Genomic DNA, 19,602 nt, shown 5'->3' with positions numbered 1-19,602 from the left:
GTATAATTTTAGAAAAAATGAACAAAAGCATGTAATCATTAGTTTAATACATGAAGGACATATGAAATAGACTTTTAATAATTTTTAGAACAATCAACATTGATAATATATTTCACACAAAAAACAGGATCTAATAAAAATATCTTACAACTAAAATATACAATACAATCTCAGTTTTTTAGTACTATATACTAGATGTAATATTTTAATAATTTTAATATTTAAGAAAGTACAGACAGGTGGCCAAATTCCGTAATGTGAACATGACTCCATCATTTTCAAGATCTAAGGAAATGACAAGGTGCAATATAGTCACAATGATTCCTTGGGGATTTATTCAATCCCAACATACATACAAGAAAGATATCAGTCATACACGAAGTGTTTATCAGACAGAAAAGAGGGTAAGGGAAAGGGGAGGGGAAGAAGGAGGGACAGGAGATAGACAGTAGAGAAAGGTAGAATCCCTCTAAATGTCATACATAAGGCTACAGTATCCTCTATGTTTGATATTGGCGTGCAGTTTTTGGGCTGCAAGGCCTAAAAATTGCACACTGACATCGTAGTCCCCGGAAGGGTCTAAAAGAAAACCAGAGTGTAGCAAACACCAATAATTGACTGCCACCATGAATAGCTAAGTGTAGAAGTTAGTGCCAAGTGGCTGTTAGTAGGAAGACTTATATCTACTTAATATTAATAAAACTGAATGCAATCACAAATCTTAATACTAATTAACAGCTAGACAGCAGCACAAAAAGCAAATAAACACAATGACAAACTAAATGAGACAAATGAGCAAGACCCCCCAAATCTTATTATTATTTTTTTAAACGTTAGGTTAGTTTAGTTAGTGAGTAAGTTATCATAACCTAGAAATTCAATCCCAACAGAGTTAATCATAGTTTAACAGAGCACTAGCATATGTTGGTATTACAAAATGGAACCTAAAACAAAGACATAAAGAATGCAAATATACCATTGATAAGAAACTTTGCAACACAACATTAGTGGTATATGCTGCCCAACAGGAAGTACAGGTCAAGTGGGAAAATGCTACAATCATTAAACTGGATAAGACCCTTAGCTGGTCTGATAATCTAAGCACACTTAGGCATGTACAGACCTTAAAAATATATAAAGTCAATAGAACTTCCACATGTATAAATTACAGGGACTTAGACTCACTATCTACCACATGGAAGTCTCTGTATGAGCCCTAACTTGACTAGCCTTTAATGGGCACTTCTACATTTATTATTTTATTTTGTTACATAAATTAGAAAATTATGTTATATTTAAAATTTTATATTTTGTTCTATTCTACTATTGTTTATTATATGTTCTATTTTGGAATGTTCAACTGACAAAAACCTATCAACTTAGGATAAAAATATCTTTGTTTCCTTTAAATTTATTGCTGGAGTTGATTTATAAGTGTGAATTAAGATTAATTATATCAGGACACATTAAGGAGAAACAAATTTTTCAGCTAATAATGATGAATTTCCAGCAAACAATGTGTTTATCCATAATGCTAAATCAACAGTATAAAAGTTTTAGACTGGCTAGAATAAAGTTTATAATCTAAACTGGTAGAAAATATTTGAATTACACTGTTTTGTTACACTAATTTGGTAAATAAAAATTAAACCTTTTTTTTAATAAATATATACCATGGACTCAATAAAATACACTCTCAAAGAGCCAAGCTAAGTCATTTACTACCAAGAGTCTGTAAGAATTAAAATAAAATTTTACAAAATATATTGCTTTGATGATTAGCTTGTAACTAAACAATTTTTATTTTATATTAATGAATTTCATCAAAGTCAATATCAATATGTTTTCCAAACTTTAAATTTAACTTACTTTGATCAGTGAAATATATTACATTCTTACACGTAATACTTCAGTCATTATAATAAAGCATGAAGAATATGAATAAAATGTTAATGTAATTTCAAACAAAATTCTTTATTTCATGTGTTTTATACATAATTTTCTATAGTTAGTTTAACAGTAAATACAAAATAAAAGTAAGTGATTATGTATCTCTCAATATGTGGATATTTAATTTATATATAAATTTCTAATGTCCATTATTTTTCATTAAGTAGTTAATTTTCAGCATTAAAAGAAAGTTTTACTATAAGATCATGGATGAGATACAATGCAGAAGAATTCATTACACTCAAAAACACATTTAGAACACATAGTCAAACAACTCCCTTAAGAACTAGACCACAGTCAGTCATGTGTAGCCTAACAATCTTTACACCAGTGATTCCCAGACTTTTAATCATCATAAATCCATAAAGGAAAAAAAGACAATTGTAGATAGTAAAAAAATAAAAAGTCAAAATTCAAGTGTATATATAATATATACTTTAATGCAACAGAAAATTAATATTAACATCAGGATATTATTATTGGTTTTTGTCTTACAATGTAGTAGATATTATTATTTTTAACCAATAGTTTTTTACATTTAACGACCAACAGACAGTATTAAAACTTTAATGCTCTTTCTACGGGAAAATTCATGAAAATGGAAGCAGATAAAACCAAACAGTTTTTTTGCTATATTCCTATTTAATTCTATTAACATACAGTTCAGAATTTTGAAAATCAAATTCTTTAAGGTTATTTTGTAACCTCTTTAAAATTGTTTAGAACTTTAATTTTCTACATTGTCCCAACTTGAAAGTTGGATCATCAAGCAATTCAAAGAAAGAGTCTACTTGTTTCTACTTTTTGTTTTTATTTACTATCATTGTCAAAAATTCATATGCTATAGGTACAATGTTGTAAATGTTTTATCTAAAAATGTAGTTATTAATGAAATTTTTCCATAGCAAGTATAATCGTGAACTGCTCTTTGGAAAGCATTGCTCTACACAATGTTTTCATTTTGTAAATTTGATTTTTGATCTTATACTTTTAATAAAATCCACTATTAGATTCAATTTATTATCATTATAAAAGATATCCATGTGCTATTAGTGCATTTATTCAACTTCAAAATATTCTATGCATTACTAAGTTATAAAAAATATATATATTGAATTAATAAATTATCTATACAATAGTTACATAAAATTCAAATATCTAAAAATGCAATGACTTTTTATTTGATGTATTAAAAAATTTTTTTAGTCTAATAATTTGAAATTCTTCTATTGTTAGGAACAAATTATGTAGAACATATCTATAAAGTGAGGGATGAATCTTACCTTACATACACATTATTTGATGTATAGTTTCTTTGTGATTTTATATCCTTATTAGTTCCTTAATTTACATATATATGTATCTTTTTATTTAATTTTTGTAATTTTGTCTATAATTTTTCTATTTTTAGGATATTTCAAAGGAGTAGTAGTAGTCTTCAAAGAAAAGAATCCATTTCTGAAAATGAAAAATGATTTTTCACACAGATCCAGTTTTGAAAATAAAACCAAACTACTATTTTCTATATTGGTCTAACTATAAATGATAAATTTTAAGTTACATTATCTAATGTTGCAACAATATTCAGCAAGTCTTGTAATATGCTGTTGAGACATTGAGGAAACATAGCTAATATAGTTATAACTGTTTATGACAGCATTATTATTGAAATCACAGAAATGAGATAAATGTTAGTCTAAATTAGTGATTCCCAAAGTGGGTGCTATTGCTCTCAATAATACAAAAATTAAGTTTGAGAAGAGAAAATTTTACTAGTAAGCTTCAAACAGATACACTGTAAAATCAGTTTTTGAGACAAAACTTTGTGTGTAGGAGGGGTTGAAAGAATACTTCTCCTCATAAACATGGTGAGAAAATACACAAGGCATGATCAAGAAAATTAGACAATTAATTGATCAATTTCTCCAATAGTTAATGTTATTATTAGATAAATTTGTAATTTCTTGAAAACTATCATTAGCTTTAAGCTCTAGCATAATCTTAGAAAAAATATTTTATATTATTATTCTTTCATTTTGGCATGTTTAACTATTAGACTGAAATGTGGATATTACATAAAACTTTCCTCATAATTGTTTTGTTGTGAAGGTGTTGCCAATTGCTTTTTCATACAGTGCAGCACTGTTGGAAAGAATCTGGCAACATACATGCATCAAGCCCATTCTCAAAATTAATCAAGAACTTTATAAGATTATATTGAAAATTAACATTTAATTTAAATTTTAACATTTTTGACTAATTTTATGAGATGCTAATGAAATATATGCACTAAAGGGATGGTAGTCCAAATAATCATTGTTTTGTACTGTACATGTATAGTTTGCTATGTTTGAATTTTTGATTTAATCACTATTAAAATTATGTTAAAAATTGTGTGGTGTTTAAATTTTGATTAAAATTGATAATATGGCCTTATTCAAATTAATAATTGAATAAAATAAAATACTTATTAGAATTCACTGTATTATTCTGTTTCTGTTGAATTGTTTCATTCTATATATGAATTTTTACTAATTCAAGTATGAATCAAGAATGAATATAATTAAAAAATCTGTAAAATAGAAGAAATGCTCCAAATATGCCAAAATTGTCACTCCAAGAGGGAAATTTTACATAAAAAGCTTTCAAAATAAGAAAGTCTGACTCTGCTGTATGAGTTATCCTAAGATTTTGAAAAGGAACAAATTATGAAGATGCTCTTTTAAAAATTTATTTTGTACATTACATGTGTATCAGCATATTTGGTATTTCTTCTATTTTACATAAATGTTTGGTAATATTTTAAAATTAATATTTATAGATATTGTTTTTAAGAGTTCAAGTAAGTTCAAATAAACAGACAAAAATATAATAGACCTCCACTTTATAATTATTAGAGCCCGGACATGTTGGAATTAAAAATCATGTATGATTTTTTTAGTGCCTAGATGTCTTAACTCTAATAATCATTCACTTTACAACAGTTAAGTGAATGATTATTGGAGTTAATTATTGCATGTATATATGTATTTATTAGATAAATAAACACAAAAAAAGTTTAAATTATATCTGTCACTGTTCAAAAATGTAATCTTCATCAATATTTCTTAACAGTAAGAAATCATAATGGTTTAAATGCAATTAATCAATAATTTATACATTCATATTGCATGTATTTAGAACTAAAATTTTCATGAAATTAATTTTTTTTAATTATCTTTTTACAAATAACTTGTTAAAAATAATGTTAAAAGAAAACTTACATCTGCAACTGCTGCTGGACTTACAGTCCCTTCATAGGGACATCCTACAACACAGGAAACATATCTGCCAAGTATACAATATATATATATATAATTAATGAATGTAAAAAATTTAATGAATACTTAATAAACTTAAAACAATGAATATACCCTCTGACTTTTATTCCAGCAGAAATAGCAGCATTTACAACTTCCTTGAATCGTTGCAAGCTTTCCGCAATTGTGCAATTTATGTTTTTTCTATAACATAAAAACATAACATTAAGTAAATATAAAACTCTAAATATTTAACTATGAGAATAATAATAACTACTTGCTAAAAGATTCAGAAGCAGCTCCAAAAATAGCTATTTCTTTAACTTGAGAATGATCCTGTGCATAATTTATTTTAAGGTATAATAATGCTTTAAATCATTATAAATCAAAATAAACAGTATAAAATACTTAAAATATTACCACAGCTTGGAATCCTTTGAGGTTAGGTACAAGAACAGAATAACTAATATCTGGATACCTAGTGATCTGCTGAGATACTTCTTTATGATCTGCCATCTAGATAAAGAGTTTCTGTATTGAAATATCTAAATTTTCAGAACTGCGTATATAAGATTTCTTTTTGTCTTAAATAAAATTTAAAAAGTAAAAAATCATCATAATTGTAGATTAATGATATAACTATTAAGCATTTAATTACTTGAGGAACCCATTTTGGAGAAACAAAGCTGGTTATTTCTATCGCTTTAAGTCCCGTTTCCGATAATTTATTGATAAATTCCACCTTTGTAGAAGTTGGCACAATTTCCTTTTGTAAAAGAAAAAAAAAAAAAACAAAACAACAAATGTAAAATTAAAAAGTTTTCGAACATTTTAGTGTATTTTAATTAGTTACATCATCATACTTTTTCGTTCTGTAAACCATCCCGTGGACCTACTTCAACAACTTTTACAAATTCTGGCAATTTTTCCGTTATCTAAAAGTATTCAATTTGTTAAATCATAATACATATTTATTGTTTTAAAAATAAATTAGAAAATAACAGCAATAACTTGAACAATCAAATTAAATTACAAATTCATAAATATTTTGTAAGTACAGTAAAAATTACATACAGCTTCTCCCAAAATGAATGTATCATTTTAAATTACTGTAATTAGGTTAATTATTATCTGAGAAGTACAACAATCGATCAAATAACTGTCCAAGTTTCATCCTCCATCTGCATTCAAACATTTTGTCTATTAAGAAGCTCTGTAAATGAAAATGAGAGGTGATTTGTGTTCTGCTGTTTGCAAAGTAAGAATAAATCATCATTGCACAACATGAGTAATCTGCAGGAGCTATAGAATTGTGGCAGCCATGAAAAGAGTGACAACGGATATGCTGTAGTGAATGTAGGAAAATAATTTGAATATCATTGAATGTGTGCTGCGATGAGGCGCACATTGAAAAATTGTAATGGTCAAACATGAATCTTGGACAGTTTTCCAATGTTTTAACATATATTACAATGTTCTCGGGTATAATTAACATAATTACAATAACTTAAAATAATAGCATTCTTTTTGGAAGATCTTGTATATAAATTCATTTTTCAACATTAAATCTTAAATCAATAACTGTAATGAGCATTATAAACATATTCTATGGCTGAAAATATCCAAGATTATAAGTACAACAGAGATAGGTTGTAAAAGCATTGAGGGTCTAATTGATTTCTAAGAAACCATCATTAAGTGAGCCATAAATTAAACTGCCTAAATCCAAAAATAATTTGAACTATTTAATATCACACCAAGACACTAATTATAACATAACATTTCATAAATCATAATAGAAAGTAATTGCTCACCATAATAGAAAAATTATACTAATTATAAAATATAGGTCTATTGTATAAATAAACTTAAATTTTTAACAATAAAATGAGTATATTTATTTATATGTTACAATTTAATTATATTTTTGAAGTATACTGTATTTAGTACAGCCTACTTCAAAATTGATATAATTCATTTGTGTTACAATTGCTATAAATTCAATTACCCATCTGTAACATTTTTATGTCAAATGAAAAAACTACATATAATTCATCTTGACATAAATGAAGCAATCATTCAAAATTTACTAAAATATGATATAACTGATGCCATTCTTAATTAGATGTATCAGAAATTTATTAAAGTTTTGTTATCACTGTTTCCTTATAAAAATTGTTAAGATAATTAATAGTAATAAAAACTACCAATCAATTATTTGGTATTAATATATGAGAAGAAAAAAAATAGCAAAATATTCAGACATAGCAAACATCATAATTCATTTTCATTCTTTTCTCATTCTAATTATTAAAATTATAATATTTTGGTATTAACTTCCTTGTTAGTAATAAGGAAGTTAATACCAGGGAAACTCCATAGGTAAGACTTTTCCTTCTAAGATGTAACAGTCCTATTGTTTCCCGAGATATAACTTATTTATTGTTAAATTAACTACAAATAGATGTGTATTTCTGATATTTTTGTTCTAGTTTAGTCCGTACAAGCTGACACAATTACCAAAAAATCACATAAATGTATTCTCAAATAAAGATAAGTTTAAAAGAAATAATCATAAAATAAATCATAACTTTAAATATAAATTTGCAAAATTGTAAAACTGTTGTGTATATCCTCTGAAAGAATTTTAAAATTATTAGTAGTTAGTAGGAAATACATTTTATTTTTCTGAGACCACTAGACACTTTTTTCTTTGTTCCCCCTAGTGATCAGAATACAATTATATTTTATTACAACACAAACTTATTATTTTTTTGTACCAGTAGGATGCATTAAAAAAAAACCATATATTTCAAGACAGTATGTATCATAACAGTCTTCTAATCAGAAATACTGGAGTGAGAAATGAACTGTCACAAACAAAACCTTTTTTACCAGTATTGAACTAAACAAAACTTCCGAATGTTTTCGACCTTCACCCAAGGCCTGCTTCAGGTGCTGAACTAAACTGGCTTTCTACTTGGACTGTTAGAACAATGCTGTTCATTCAACGGTCCAAGGTCTGCTTCAGTACCTGAAGCAGGCCTTGGTGAAAAGCCGAAAACGTTTGGAAGTTTTGTTTAGTTCAATACTGGTAAAAAAAGGTTTTGTTTGTGACAGTATGTATTTTACAGACCATCCATTAATTATAACCACTTTTGACTTCCTTCTGGCACTCTCTCTCTCTCCATTAATTACGTGTACCGTACAACAGTTAATAGATTCCCTGACATTGAAGTGATGACTTAGTTAAAGAAATTCTGCAAATATTTGCTAATAGTTTATTCACATGACTATTAAAAAGGCTTATACAAGCAAATTTGTATGCCACTAACATTGGTAAAAAAAATCCACATAGATAACAAGCAATTACTTATTGTAACATCATCACAATGCTGGGCTGCAATTTTTAATCATATTCAGGGCCTACTGCCTCTAAGCTTTCCATATTTGGTCTCAACTTTCATCTATCTCTGTTCTCAAGATTAAGGATGGATGGAACAGCAGACAGATAGTGGAAACTTATAATTCTATAATTTTTCAAATTGCAGCCCAATGTCTTGGTTCTTCCTCATCATGTAGAATGATGTACTTTTTGCAATCCCCCTTCCTCCCTTAAACTGTACAATACATGTAATTCTTGAATGGCCCCTTACTTGCGATTAACAGGAAAATGAATGCTGTAGATATAACATAATAAAGAAATACAATTGTATACATCAAATAATATTTAAAACAAATTAATTATATTTGGTATACCACAGTATTAAATAAATCCAAAGAAAAATCATTTTATGGTATTACTACTAATCATACTAATAAAAAAATTGCAATTATTTGCATATTTTTGTTATGATTGTTCTTTGTGACAAATGTGTTTGAAAATAAAAATTTTAAATTTGATTTGAATTTGTATAAACAAAATTATTATTTAATTAATGATTATATTTTTAAAAATATGTTTTACATCTATAATTTTATAGTAAATATTTATAACAAAATAAACCCATAAGCAATTCTGCTTTGAATAACATATTATATAGCATAATATACAAAACAACTTCAAATATTTATGTAATAACATCATAGAAAATCAGTATACATTATTCAAAATTATGCACATAACCTCGATGGATTCTTTGGCTGTTAATGATACCACATCCTTCAGATAATACCAACTACTTGAAAATTTGTTGCAATGAACACCTTGAATAGTTACATTTTTTAACTATTAGTATTGATTTGGAAGGGATTCATGTGGCCACTGATGAGTCAACATTAAATATTTCTTAACAAAGTTTTATTTGTAATTCACAGTGAAATTTCTATTTACAAACAAACTTTTAACCCTTGTAATACAAAGATATTTAGACATGATTGATTACTAATCAGGATATGTATATAGCCCAAATATAATTAACTATATTTTTAAAACAAAGTTAGTATTAGTGAAAGTAGTACTATAATATAAATTGTAGATATCTTATGTACCAACAACCACAGAATCAATTTCTGGTGTGTATAAATGAAAAACAATCTCTGCACAAATGTTTTCTAACTCTTTCTGAGTTCTTCTGCAGGTGCAACAGAAGTTACTTAATGCCCTTTGGAACAAACCAAGTTTGTTCCAAAGGGCATTCCATTAGGTAACTACAAAGAACTACAAATGCTGGATCCAATGTTGACAATGTAGCTGAAAATATGAATTGAGCATCTGTTGTTCTTACAGCAAATGCTATATTATCTCTTTTTCCACTGTGTCAACTGTACTTTTAGTTGCATTATGGTACAAACCATACTAGGTTTGAAATTGTGCTGTTCTGATGCAGTTGATTTTTCATGGAAAATACCAGGTTGGCTACATATGTATCCCAACTACTATTTTGGTCAATTATTTTAATTAAAAGTGTAAAGTAGTTTCTTCTAAATATGATTATTTACAGAGATGAAACTGGATTCAGTGACCAAATCATTCACATATTTTAACTTTATGGGGCCCAGGCAAATTTGAATTAGGGGGCCCCAGGTATAGGTTGCCTTCACATAATTTTTTCTTCAGGGAATTTTTTGGGGAAAAATATTTTCTTATAAAAGGTTGGTTTGTTAGTAGGGGGAGCCCCCAGGCAATTGCCCTTTTGTTCATGGGATAACATGCCACTAGTACAAATGTACCTCTCTCAATATTACAAGGGTTAAACACAAAACTATTGAACTTCAGGTAAATGAAGAGAATCATTAGACTTAGTTTATTTGAATTAATTCTTCATTTCCAACTATTCATTTTTCTTTCTTTTCCTTAGTTTACAGCTTGCTTTCTCCATCATCTTATGTTTCAATGAATTAACAAACAATTTTCTAAAAGGGATTATCTGTTTTTAATTTTATCTTATTCAAACTTTCATTATCCATGTTAAAATGTTAAGAATCAAAACTATTTATTAGTTTAGCACATCCCACCATTTATATTTATAGCAGTGGTTGCCAACGGGTGGTCCATAAGAAAATTTTGGTGGTCCATGGAGAAATTTGGAGACTGATTAATTCAAGGTTATGCAAAGTATTACAAAAAAAATGCAAAATACTTAGTTGCTTTTTCTACAAAATGACTATTATCAATAAATAATAATGTCAATAAATGAATAAATAATCAACAATAAATAATGTGAGAGCAATTGTTGTTCTTCATGAAAAAGGACCAAGAATCCATAAACTTATTTCAATAAGTTCAATAATATTAAGTTATTCTAATGATTTCAAAAGTAAACCTTTGAAATTAAGTTAGAAAAGATTATAAATATATAATAATGACAATTTTTTTATATCAAAATAATAAACTAAACAAAACATACATTATAAAAATTTTTTAAATTAAATCACAATAATTAATAAATATTTATTACTATTGACTGCATATCTATTGCTATTGCTTCATGTAAACCATAAAAATTAACAGATGATATAGGACAGGGATGGCGAACCTGTGGCACGTAAGAGAAATCATCTGGCATGTAATGTATCGTATGATTTCTGTCTTTTTCAACCATCCTTTCTGTTTATCACCTGATCATCTTTTTTTCAATCAGATTTTTTACATTTATTCGAATTAAAGCGTATTCGTTTAATTTCTTTAAATATCATTATTTGAAGTCTAAGACATTGGCACACATTAACATCTTTAAAGCTAAGAGGACTACGGCACGTGGACTCTATGGCACGTGGACTCAAAAAGGTTCGCCATTCCTGATATAGGATATTATATACGAGTTTACAGAAATTATTTTATGAATGATGATCCCAATGAGCACCAATTAAAATTAAATAAAGGTAAAAATGTAACTTCTTCGTCTGAACAAAAAGTATCTCCAACTGTAGCATCAAAAAATTCTTTTATATTCCAATTACACTGGTCAACAGCCAAAAAGCTTCCAAAACCAAAGTAACTGAATATTACTAATTCAAGGGTGCCAAATATGAATACGACAATAAAAATGTTAACTTGGCTCTAGTTTTTAAGATTTCGAACCAAATATGTCAAATTTTTGGAAAAATTGCCATTTTTCTGTAGTTCTTGAAATGTATTCCTATACAGCTTAAATTACATTTTCTTGAATGTCTATGGAAAGAAAAGAAAAAATCATTCTTATGACAGCTCTCAATATAAGCTACAATGAAAATGGAGACTCTTCATTGATTCCTCCAAAGTGAGCCAGTTAGTTTATCTAGGGAACCCCAATGGCCACACTTCCGGTCGCCATTTTGTTTATCGTACTACGCATGCGTACTATGTTCAAAAACTTATGCAAATTAGTTAGTATTTAGAATTTATTGAAAAATAATTATTACATTACTAAAAAATAAATGTTTTAAGATTATTTTACAAGTTTAGCTAACTATGAAATAAAACAAACTTTTACTCACATGTTTGACGCTCTGTCATACATTTCCTTTTTGTTTTTTCTCACTTTTGTTTGATTTATGATCCTTATCGCTGATTTTTCTCTTTTTACTTGATATTTTTACACGTTTTGTAGTTTCACCACACGAATGTGCCTTAGTTTTTTTACCTTCTTACACTCGTTGCTTTGTGGAGCAGCTGGAACAGACTCCGGTTCTTTCCATTTCGGCTCAATTCCAGACTCGGGATAAATAAAGCTCAAATGTTTTATAAAAATTTGAAAACGTTCCCTGCAGATTTCAATTGCCATTTGTGATATTTTTTATACATAAAAGAATACAGATAGGATTCTGACAATTCCTCCGTATAATGTACCAGAAGATGTTTCCTGTTTTTTAAAAACCCCCACAATCTTTCGATTTTCTGAGTGTTGGCTCCTGTTTTTGGATCCACGAAATTTTTCGAATGATTTACAGTTAAATGATCTATATCCAAACCTTCTAAATCATTTATACTGTTGTAACCTTTCCACTCATCTGTAATCACTGTGCTGCCTGAATTAACAAACTTTGAAATCACCCAATTCAGAGTATGTTCATTTCTATTGTTTACTTGGCATATAAAACAGGTATCATCTTCTCTGCATACACCTCCTACAACCCACCTCGTCCCCTTCAATTTTCTACCTTTCTCATATTTTCTCTTTGCAATTGCTGTTTCATCTATTTCCACAACTTTATTTATCCCGCCAATCTTAAAAGTACATAGGTTATTAATAGAAACCATCATAACAAAACGTAAAAAGTTTGACCAATCAACTGCTGTTTTTTTTGGAGATTCCTGAAGCTCCAGCAGCAATAGTTAGCGAACACTCTAAATGCAATAGGTGCCAGATAAATGACAAAATACTCTCCCACAACAAACGACCACATTTCCCTTTAAAGGTTCCTTGGAATGCTGAATAATTTGTCTTGCAAACATTACATTGCATCGATACAGAGTTTTTATCTGCTCTATACATTAATTTACGACGTTTTCCACATTTGTTGCATACATCTTCTACATGTTGCAAATTCAAGAATATTGCAAATTTCACATCACTAGGTATTTTCTTATCTATTGCCAAATCATCGAAACCAGAATACATTAATCGAAAGAATTGTCCAGAGGTACAATTAATCCAAAAATTTTCCAAATTAATGTCTGTGGTATCCATTATCTCACAAAAAAAAAAAAAAAAAAAGAAATACTTCTGACAACAAATATGAATATGATAAAATTATTGAATTTGCTGCACGTTGCACCATTAAAACTAGAGGGAGTAGAAACTTACCTATTTACTATTAAAAATAACAGAAAGTAGCACTTTTTCTTCAAAAATGTTTAACTGGTCAAATAAACACATGCAGGAGTCTTACTGTCATGAAAAACAAGAAATTTACATACAATAGTGTTACTTAAAAATTGTGTCACCTACAATGAATTTCTAATATCACCTGCCGCCAAGATTACTGGAAGCGTGGCCATTGGGGTTTCCTAGGTAAACTTTAACCAGTGAGCCTTAAAGCTGTTTTGTTACTGTTGTGTAACAAAAGCTTTCTATTCCTATTGGCACACAAAGTACATGAAAGAATTGTAGAAAGCATGAAGCAACTTCTTGCAAAAGTAAATTGTCAAGAACATAAATGAAAGGTGTGTTGTGATTTCAAAGTTATAGCATTATTACTTGGACTTCAGCTGGGATATATGAAGTACTGTTGTTTTCTCTGTGAGAGAGATAGCAGAGATCGAGTAGCACATTTCAAAAGGAGAGACTGACCACGAAGGAAATCCCTCGAATCTAGATCAAAAAATGTTATTTCTGAACTGTTAGTAGAATGCAGTTCAATCATACTACCATCGTTGCATATAAAATTAGGACTTACAAAAAACTTTGTCAAAACTATGGATTGATATGGCCCAGAATTTAGTTTTCTAGAGAGACATTTCAAAACATTAGTGAGGCAAAAGTTAGAGGGGATATTCGTAGGTCCATAGATTTCCAAGCTTCTCAAAAATATGCACTTTGACAGCATACTAATAGGTGCTGAAAAAGAAGGTTGGAATCCATTCAAGATAGTGGTAAACAATTTTCTTGGAAAGCATAAAGCTTCTAATTATAAACAAGAAATTAAAAACAACATGCGGTCATGTTATGAAAAGATGGGATGCAACATGTCATTGAAAATGCACAATTGCACTTTTTGCATCCTCACATTGACTTTTTCCCTGAAAACTGTGGGTATGTCAGTGATAAACATGGGAAGTGTTTTCACCAAGAGATTGCTTGTAAGGAAAATTGATACCAAAGAAATAGAGTCCGTCAATGTTAGCAGTCTACTGCTGGAACATTACGTATGAAACACTTGCAAATTCATACAAGAAGTTTGTAAATAAGTGTCATGCATGCGAGTGATGTCCTGGGTATTTTATACTTTCACTGTTTGTTTAGTTTATATGTATCAATAAGTGTTCTGACAGTTTGTGTTTCAACTCAAATGAAAATTACATTATGTGTACGTATTCAGATGTATGTTATGCAATTTATTAAACGTTGATGTACCTTGCAGACTTGAGCTAATTCTGTTTTTTTTTTTTTTTTTTTTTAATAACCAATTTTGAATTCAGCAAGTTGAAATCATTAAGAAACAGCTTGTTTCATTTCTGAAGGAAACAAAAAGTTTTTATTTGTAGACTTAAAGAATATTGGAATAAAAATTAATATAATTTTACATAAATGTTTGCTTTACTGATATATAAATGCAAATAATAATGGAATATTAAAAATGAGAGAAATATTCCCTTATTATCTGCATTTATATATCAGTAAAAATATTAAAATAAAATATTTATTGGCATTATTGTAATTAATTTATTTAACTGTAAACTAATGTGTTCATTAATAATTAGGTTAAAAATGTAACTGAATTCCTATAACTTTAATTCATTGATTTTTAAATTTCATTGCTATGAAAATTGGTTGAGTTACTTTGATTATCATTTCTTATTAATAAATATTTAATTTTAAATGTAATAAATATTGATAAAAAAACATGACTAATCAAATATTCTTTTAGGTTAATTATATAGATAAAAATGTGTTAATTTGACATCAAATTTGCATGCAATTAGTCCTTTAAAAAAGTCTAGAAAAATTATCACATTTTTTTCTTCAGTTAATAAATTATTGCTTAATTGACAATCTAATATGATGTGATATAGTATATGATGTAATGATAATGTTGATTACAATATGTAATATATAAAAATACAGATTTTAGTAAAACAATTACAGTTTTGGGATATTATTTCTTATGTATGTAAAACATGTGTTTGACATATATTATGTAATTGTTAACAAAGAAAAATGAGAGTTAAGTAATTGAATATTTATCATATCAGATATAATAGAAATGTAAAAGTATTAATGCAAAAAAAAAAAATTCTCAATATCAATATACTTTACTATAAAAAGTGAAATTATTGATACAAACAAATCTATTATATCTGAAATACTAATTAGTATGTTATATTTTAAGTTCAGAATTCTGTTTGCTGCAATGATTAGAATGTATTAGTCAAAATTGGGAACATTTTTCACCTTACAAGATGCACTTTCTTTGTACCAAAAATGTATCAAAAATCTTTATGCATCTTACACTGGAAAGAATAGTTTCTCCTCCAAAAATTAGACATAAAAAATGTGTTGCATCCAATCCAACAGTGCATCTTATAAGGCAAAATGTACAGTAATTGAAAACAAAGGAACATAAACAGCTCTTAAAATTTCCTTTATCTTTAGTTTTATTTGAATATTCTATTATTTCATTTCTATAGAGTTATGCAAGCCTTGCACATACAAATGAGAATTAGTAACTAAATTTTGCATTCATTTTTCTATGAAATAAAATTTATTAGAATAAATAAACCACAATTTTCATAAAATGTCATATATTTAATATCAAAAATGCCTATAAACTAGAAAATACAAAGAAACTTTAGAACTGTTTTCATTTAAAATAATTCTAAAGCTTCTTTTATATTAACTATGTTCTGTATAAAGTATATGTTTATGGTGTGTGTGCTTTTTTAGTTCCAAAAAAAGAAAAAATAATTACTACTTGTTAAAACTAAACTTGGATAATTTAAAATTCAAGCTTACCATACAACTACTCCAAAAGCCATTCATTCCTGGAAGAAATTAAAATTTCCTCCTAGTTTATTTGTTCAATTTTCCTTTTACTCTCTTTATGAGTTTTTAAAATAACTTTTTATAATGACAATAAAAATTTTTTCTTTTCTATTGATGCATGATTTCTAATAGGAAAGAAGCTATTAAAATTATGTAACTAGGACGTTTTCAGAGTGCTGTTTTGCTATTTGAAAGTAATGTTGAAATAATGACACACATACCAAACTAAGATAGCCTTTCAAAAAAATATTATAAACAAAAACATTATTAATCACAATACTGATATGTTCATTAATAATTAGGTTAAAAATATAATTGCAATTCCTATAACTTTTAATTTTTTTTAATTTCATTTTTATGTAAATTAGTTGAATTATTTTGAATTGATCAGTATATTTTCTTTATTTACAAATGTAAGAATGTTAGTAGCATATAGAGCTATTAACAAAAAAATTAAAACCTATAAATTAGTTAAATTAAGATAACTTATTTTAACTAATTTAAAATGTGTTAAATACATCATATTAAATCTTACTACTTTCTGAATCAATTTTTCACTAAAAATAAACAATAAATTAGATTAGTTTTAATAACTTGATTAATCAAACTGATCTAATATACAGGGTGATTGTATTTAAAATAGAGTAATTAGAATAGATTGTAATTAGAAATTAGAAAGTTCTATTGTAGAAAGTACTCTGTAGAAAAAACTATGGAAAAATTTAAACCAAATTTGATATACATACTCTCCTGAGTATTCAGTTTTCGTTTTAGGGAACGTTTTACTTCAAATTCAGCCCCTAGAATAAAATTTGGTACTGCTGTAATATGCATATTATGTACGTACATTTTCTAACAAATTTTGGAAGTTAAGAAATGAAGTACAAAAATTTTATTTCATTTACAGATGTAGAGTATGAAACTGATGATTAAAAGAATTTGACAAGCACAGTAATGCAAGATCTGGCAAAATGAGCACCATAACTATTCATCTGTCAGAGAATTGTGAAGAATATGTTTTGTGATGCCTTTTATACTCAAAATTCATTATAAAACATACTTAATATGTGCACTACTGAAACAGAAGCACAAAATTTTGCTCTAGCAGCTGAATTTTGAAGCAAAAATTTTCCCAAAAATTAGAACTGTACACTCAGGACAAATGTCCAAATCTGCTTGAATTTGTCCAATAGTTCTTTCTACAAAGAGCTCTGAACACCTACTCTTTAATAATGATTTTTTAAAAAGTTTTAAAAAATCAATAGCAATATTTTTTAAAGTGAATTGACTTCTTAATGATACCATTTCAAAATTATAAATTATATACATTATCTATATTAAAATATATCACAGAATAGCAATAGTTTTGATATTTAAAATTTCTCAAAATAAATTTAGTATCTTAATTTATAATCACAGGATGATGATAAAAAATTATGATGATTTAAAAATATTTATCATTTTTCTTTTATTTATATTGCAAACTTCAAATAATTACATTTTTATAAAATTTCTTCTTTGCTGTCATTATTTTAATGGCTAACAAATAATTCTAAATTGATTTTACAATATTAATATACATAGAGTCTTTCAAAATGAATGCTACCTTTTTAAATTATTGTAATTATGTTAATTATTATCTAAGAAATGTGCAATGCACACCAATCAGTAGAGTAGCTGTCTGAGTTTTATCTCTCATCTTTATCTACATTCAAATGTCTTGTTGTCTCTAGAAAGCACCATAAATGAAAATGGTGACTACAACATAGAAGATATTTTGTGTTTGTGAAGGCAAAACCTGTCCCAGAAAGTTGGAATCACTCATCAATGTGCAATATGAGTGCAGCTGCTGTGGAAGTAGTGACAGATAGGCTGTAGCGAGTGTAGGAAGAATTTGAGTATCAGCTGGATGTGTGTGCCATGTGACATGATGTGCACACACTGAGAACTTTTAATGTGAAACTTGGATAGTTTTCTAATATTTTAATGTACGATAAGTGTTCTCAGATAATAATTAACATAATTACAATAATTTAAAATGGTAGTATTCTTTTTGGAAGACCCTGTATTATAAATTAGAATTACAAATTCAATGTGGAGTATTAATTCAGTATAAATAATAAAATGAAGTCACAGAATGTTTATTGCAAATTATAATAAAATTTCATAACTTGTAATAAAATTATTTACTATTATTATTATAAATCATAATGTTGCAAATGCTTTGTTACTTATTAATGCTTACTTAAATTAGAGTTATGCTTTTTAAATTAAATTTAATACAATTAAAGAGAACAGTATTAAAATTAGTTTTTTAAGCACAGTTATTATTAGAACAGCTTTAAAGAAAAAGAATAGAATTAAAATAATTCTTTAAAAAAAATTATATTAAAAAAATAAGGAAATTAAAATTAAATGCTGCAATGGATGAAATCAATCTAACCTTGTTTGGAAGAGAAATGTTAAGAGATGATAAGATAGAACTGCATTTCATGGCTGGATGGGAAAATTATCTATAGTTAATCTGAGAAAAAGAAGGAAGTTAAGTAAAAAAAAATTTTCCAAAAGATAATATAATATAATTTATAGTCATTATTATTGATATTATATGAAATAGGTATATTATTGGTACAAAATGAACAATAAAATTAAGTTATAAGTTTTTCATTACTATTTACAGTGATACAAAGATTAACCAAAAAAATTTTTTTATAAACTTTTTTCAATCATTATTTATGTCAGTTTTTATTAAAATGCATTAAATATGTAAAATAAATAATTTTAGTATTTCATGCATTTTCATTATACACCATTGTTTGAGAAAATTGCAATGTCAAGAGAAACATGAGCTTTCAAATGAAATTTATTCTACAGATTACTTATGTTACAAAAAATAACTGGTTAAATTTAGAGCTTATAATACCACACTGGCTCAAAATTCAGTATCTCATAAAGCCATTACAAGTGGAGATAACAATCTCTATATACTGAAGCATTGAATGAAAGCAGTAATGGAACTAGGATGTTTGTTCCATTATAAAACATTGTTTTAATGGGGTGGGCGTTATCAAATGGTTCTTCTTAAAATTTAGCAATTGATTTTTAGTGATATATAAGCAGAAAAAAAATAAATGAGAAAACGTAACTACTGGGCAAACATCGATTAATATTTAAAGAATTCTCCAATAATGATCAGTATAGGTAGATTTGAAATTATTTCAGGGTGG

The 19,602-nt window shown here is 27.2% G+C and overlaps 1 protein-coding gene across 4 annotated transcripts in view; it reads right to left on the bottom strand.

Moving 5' to 3' along the window:
* Positions 1-19,602, bottom strand: part of Hmgcl (hydroxymethylglutaryl-CoA lyase) — a 43,895-nt gene that overhangs the window by 13,081 nt on the left and 11,212 nt on the right. For 2 of the 4 annotated variants that reach the window (XM_067283925.1, XM_067283926.1), the window contains exons 2-8: positions 18,819-18,899; positions 6,113-6,184; positions 5,908-6,015; positions 5,670-5,765; positions 5,527-5,585; positions 5,364-5,453; positions 5,214-5,277 (exon numbers count right to left, since the gene is read on the bottom strand). In XM_067283925.1, coding sequence (XP_067140026.1) covers positions 5,214-5,277; positions 5,364-5,453; positions 5,527-5,585; positions 5,670-5,765; positions 5,908-6,015; positions 6,113-6,184; positions 18,819-18,869 — 540 coding nt within the window. In that variant the 5' untranslated portion in view covers positions 18,870-18,899. Of the gene's footprint in view, positions 1-5,213; positions 5,278-5,363; positions 5,454-5,526; positions 5,586-5,669; positions 5,766-5,907; positions 6,016-6,112; positions 6,185-16,345; positions 16,567-18,818; positions 18,900-19,602 lie in introns of those variants that run through there. The other 2 variants (XM_067283927.1, XM_067283924.1) reach the window with 2 other exon arrangements.

Source organism: Centruroides vittatus, unplaced genomic scaffold, assembly GCF_030686945.1.
Source record: "Centruroides vittatus isolate TY-2023 unplaced genomic scaffold, ASM3068694v2 scaffold_1015, whole genome shotgun sequence".
Lineage (NCBI taxonomy): Eukaryota > Metazoa > Arthropoda > Arachnida > Scorpiones > Buthidae > Centruroides > Centruroides vittatus.
Note: the sequence above shows the minus strand (reverse complement) of the source record. Positions and strands in the feature narration are given on the sequence as shown.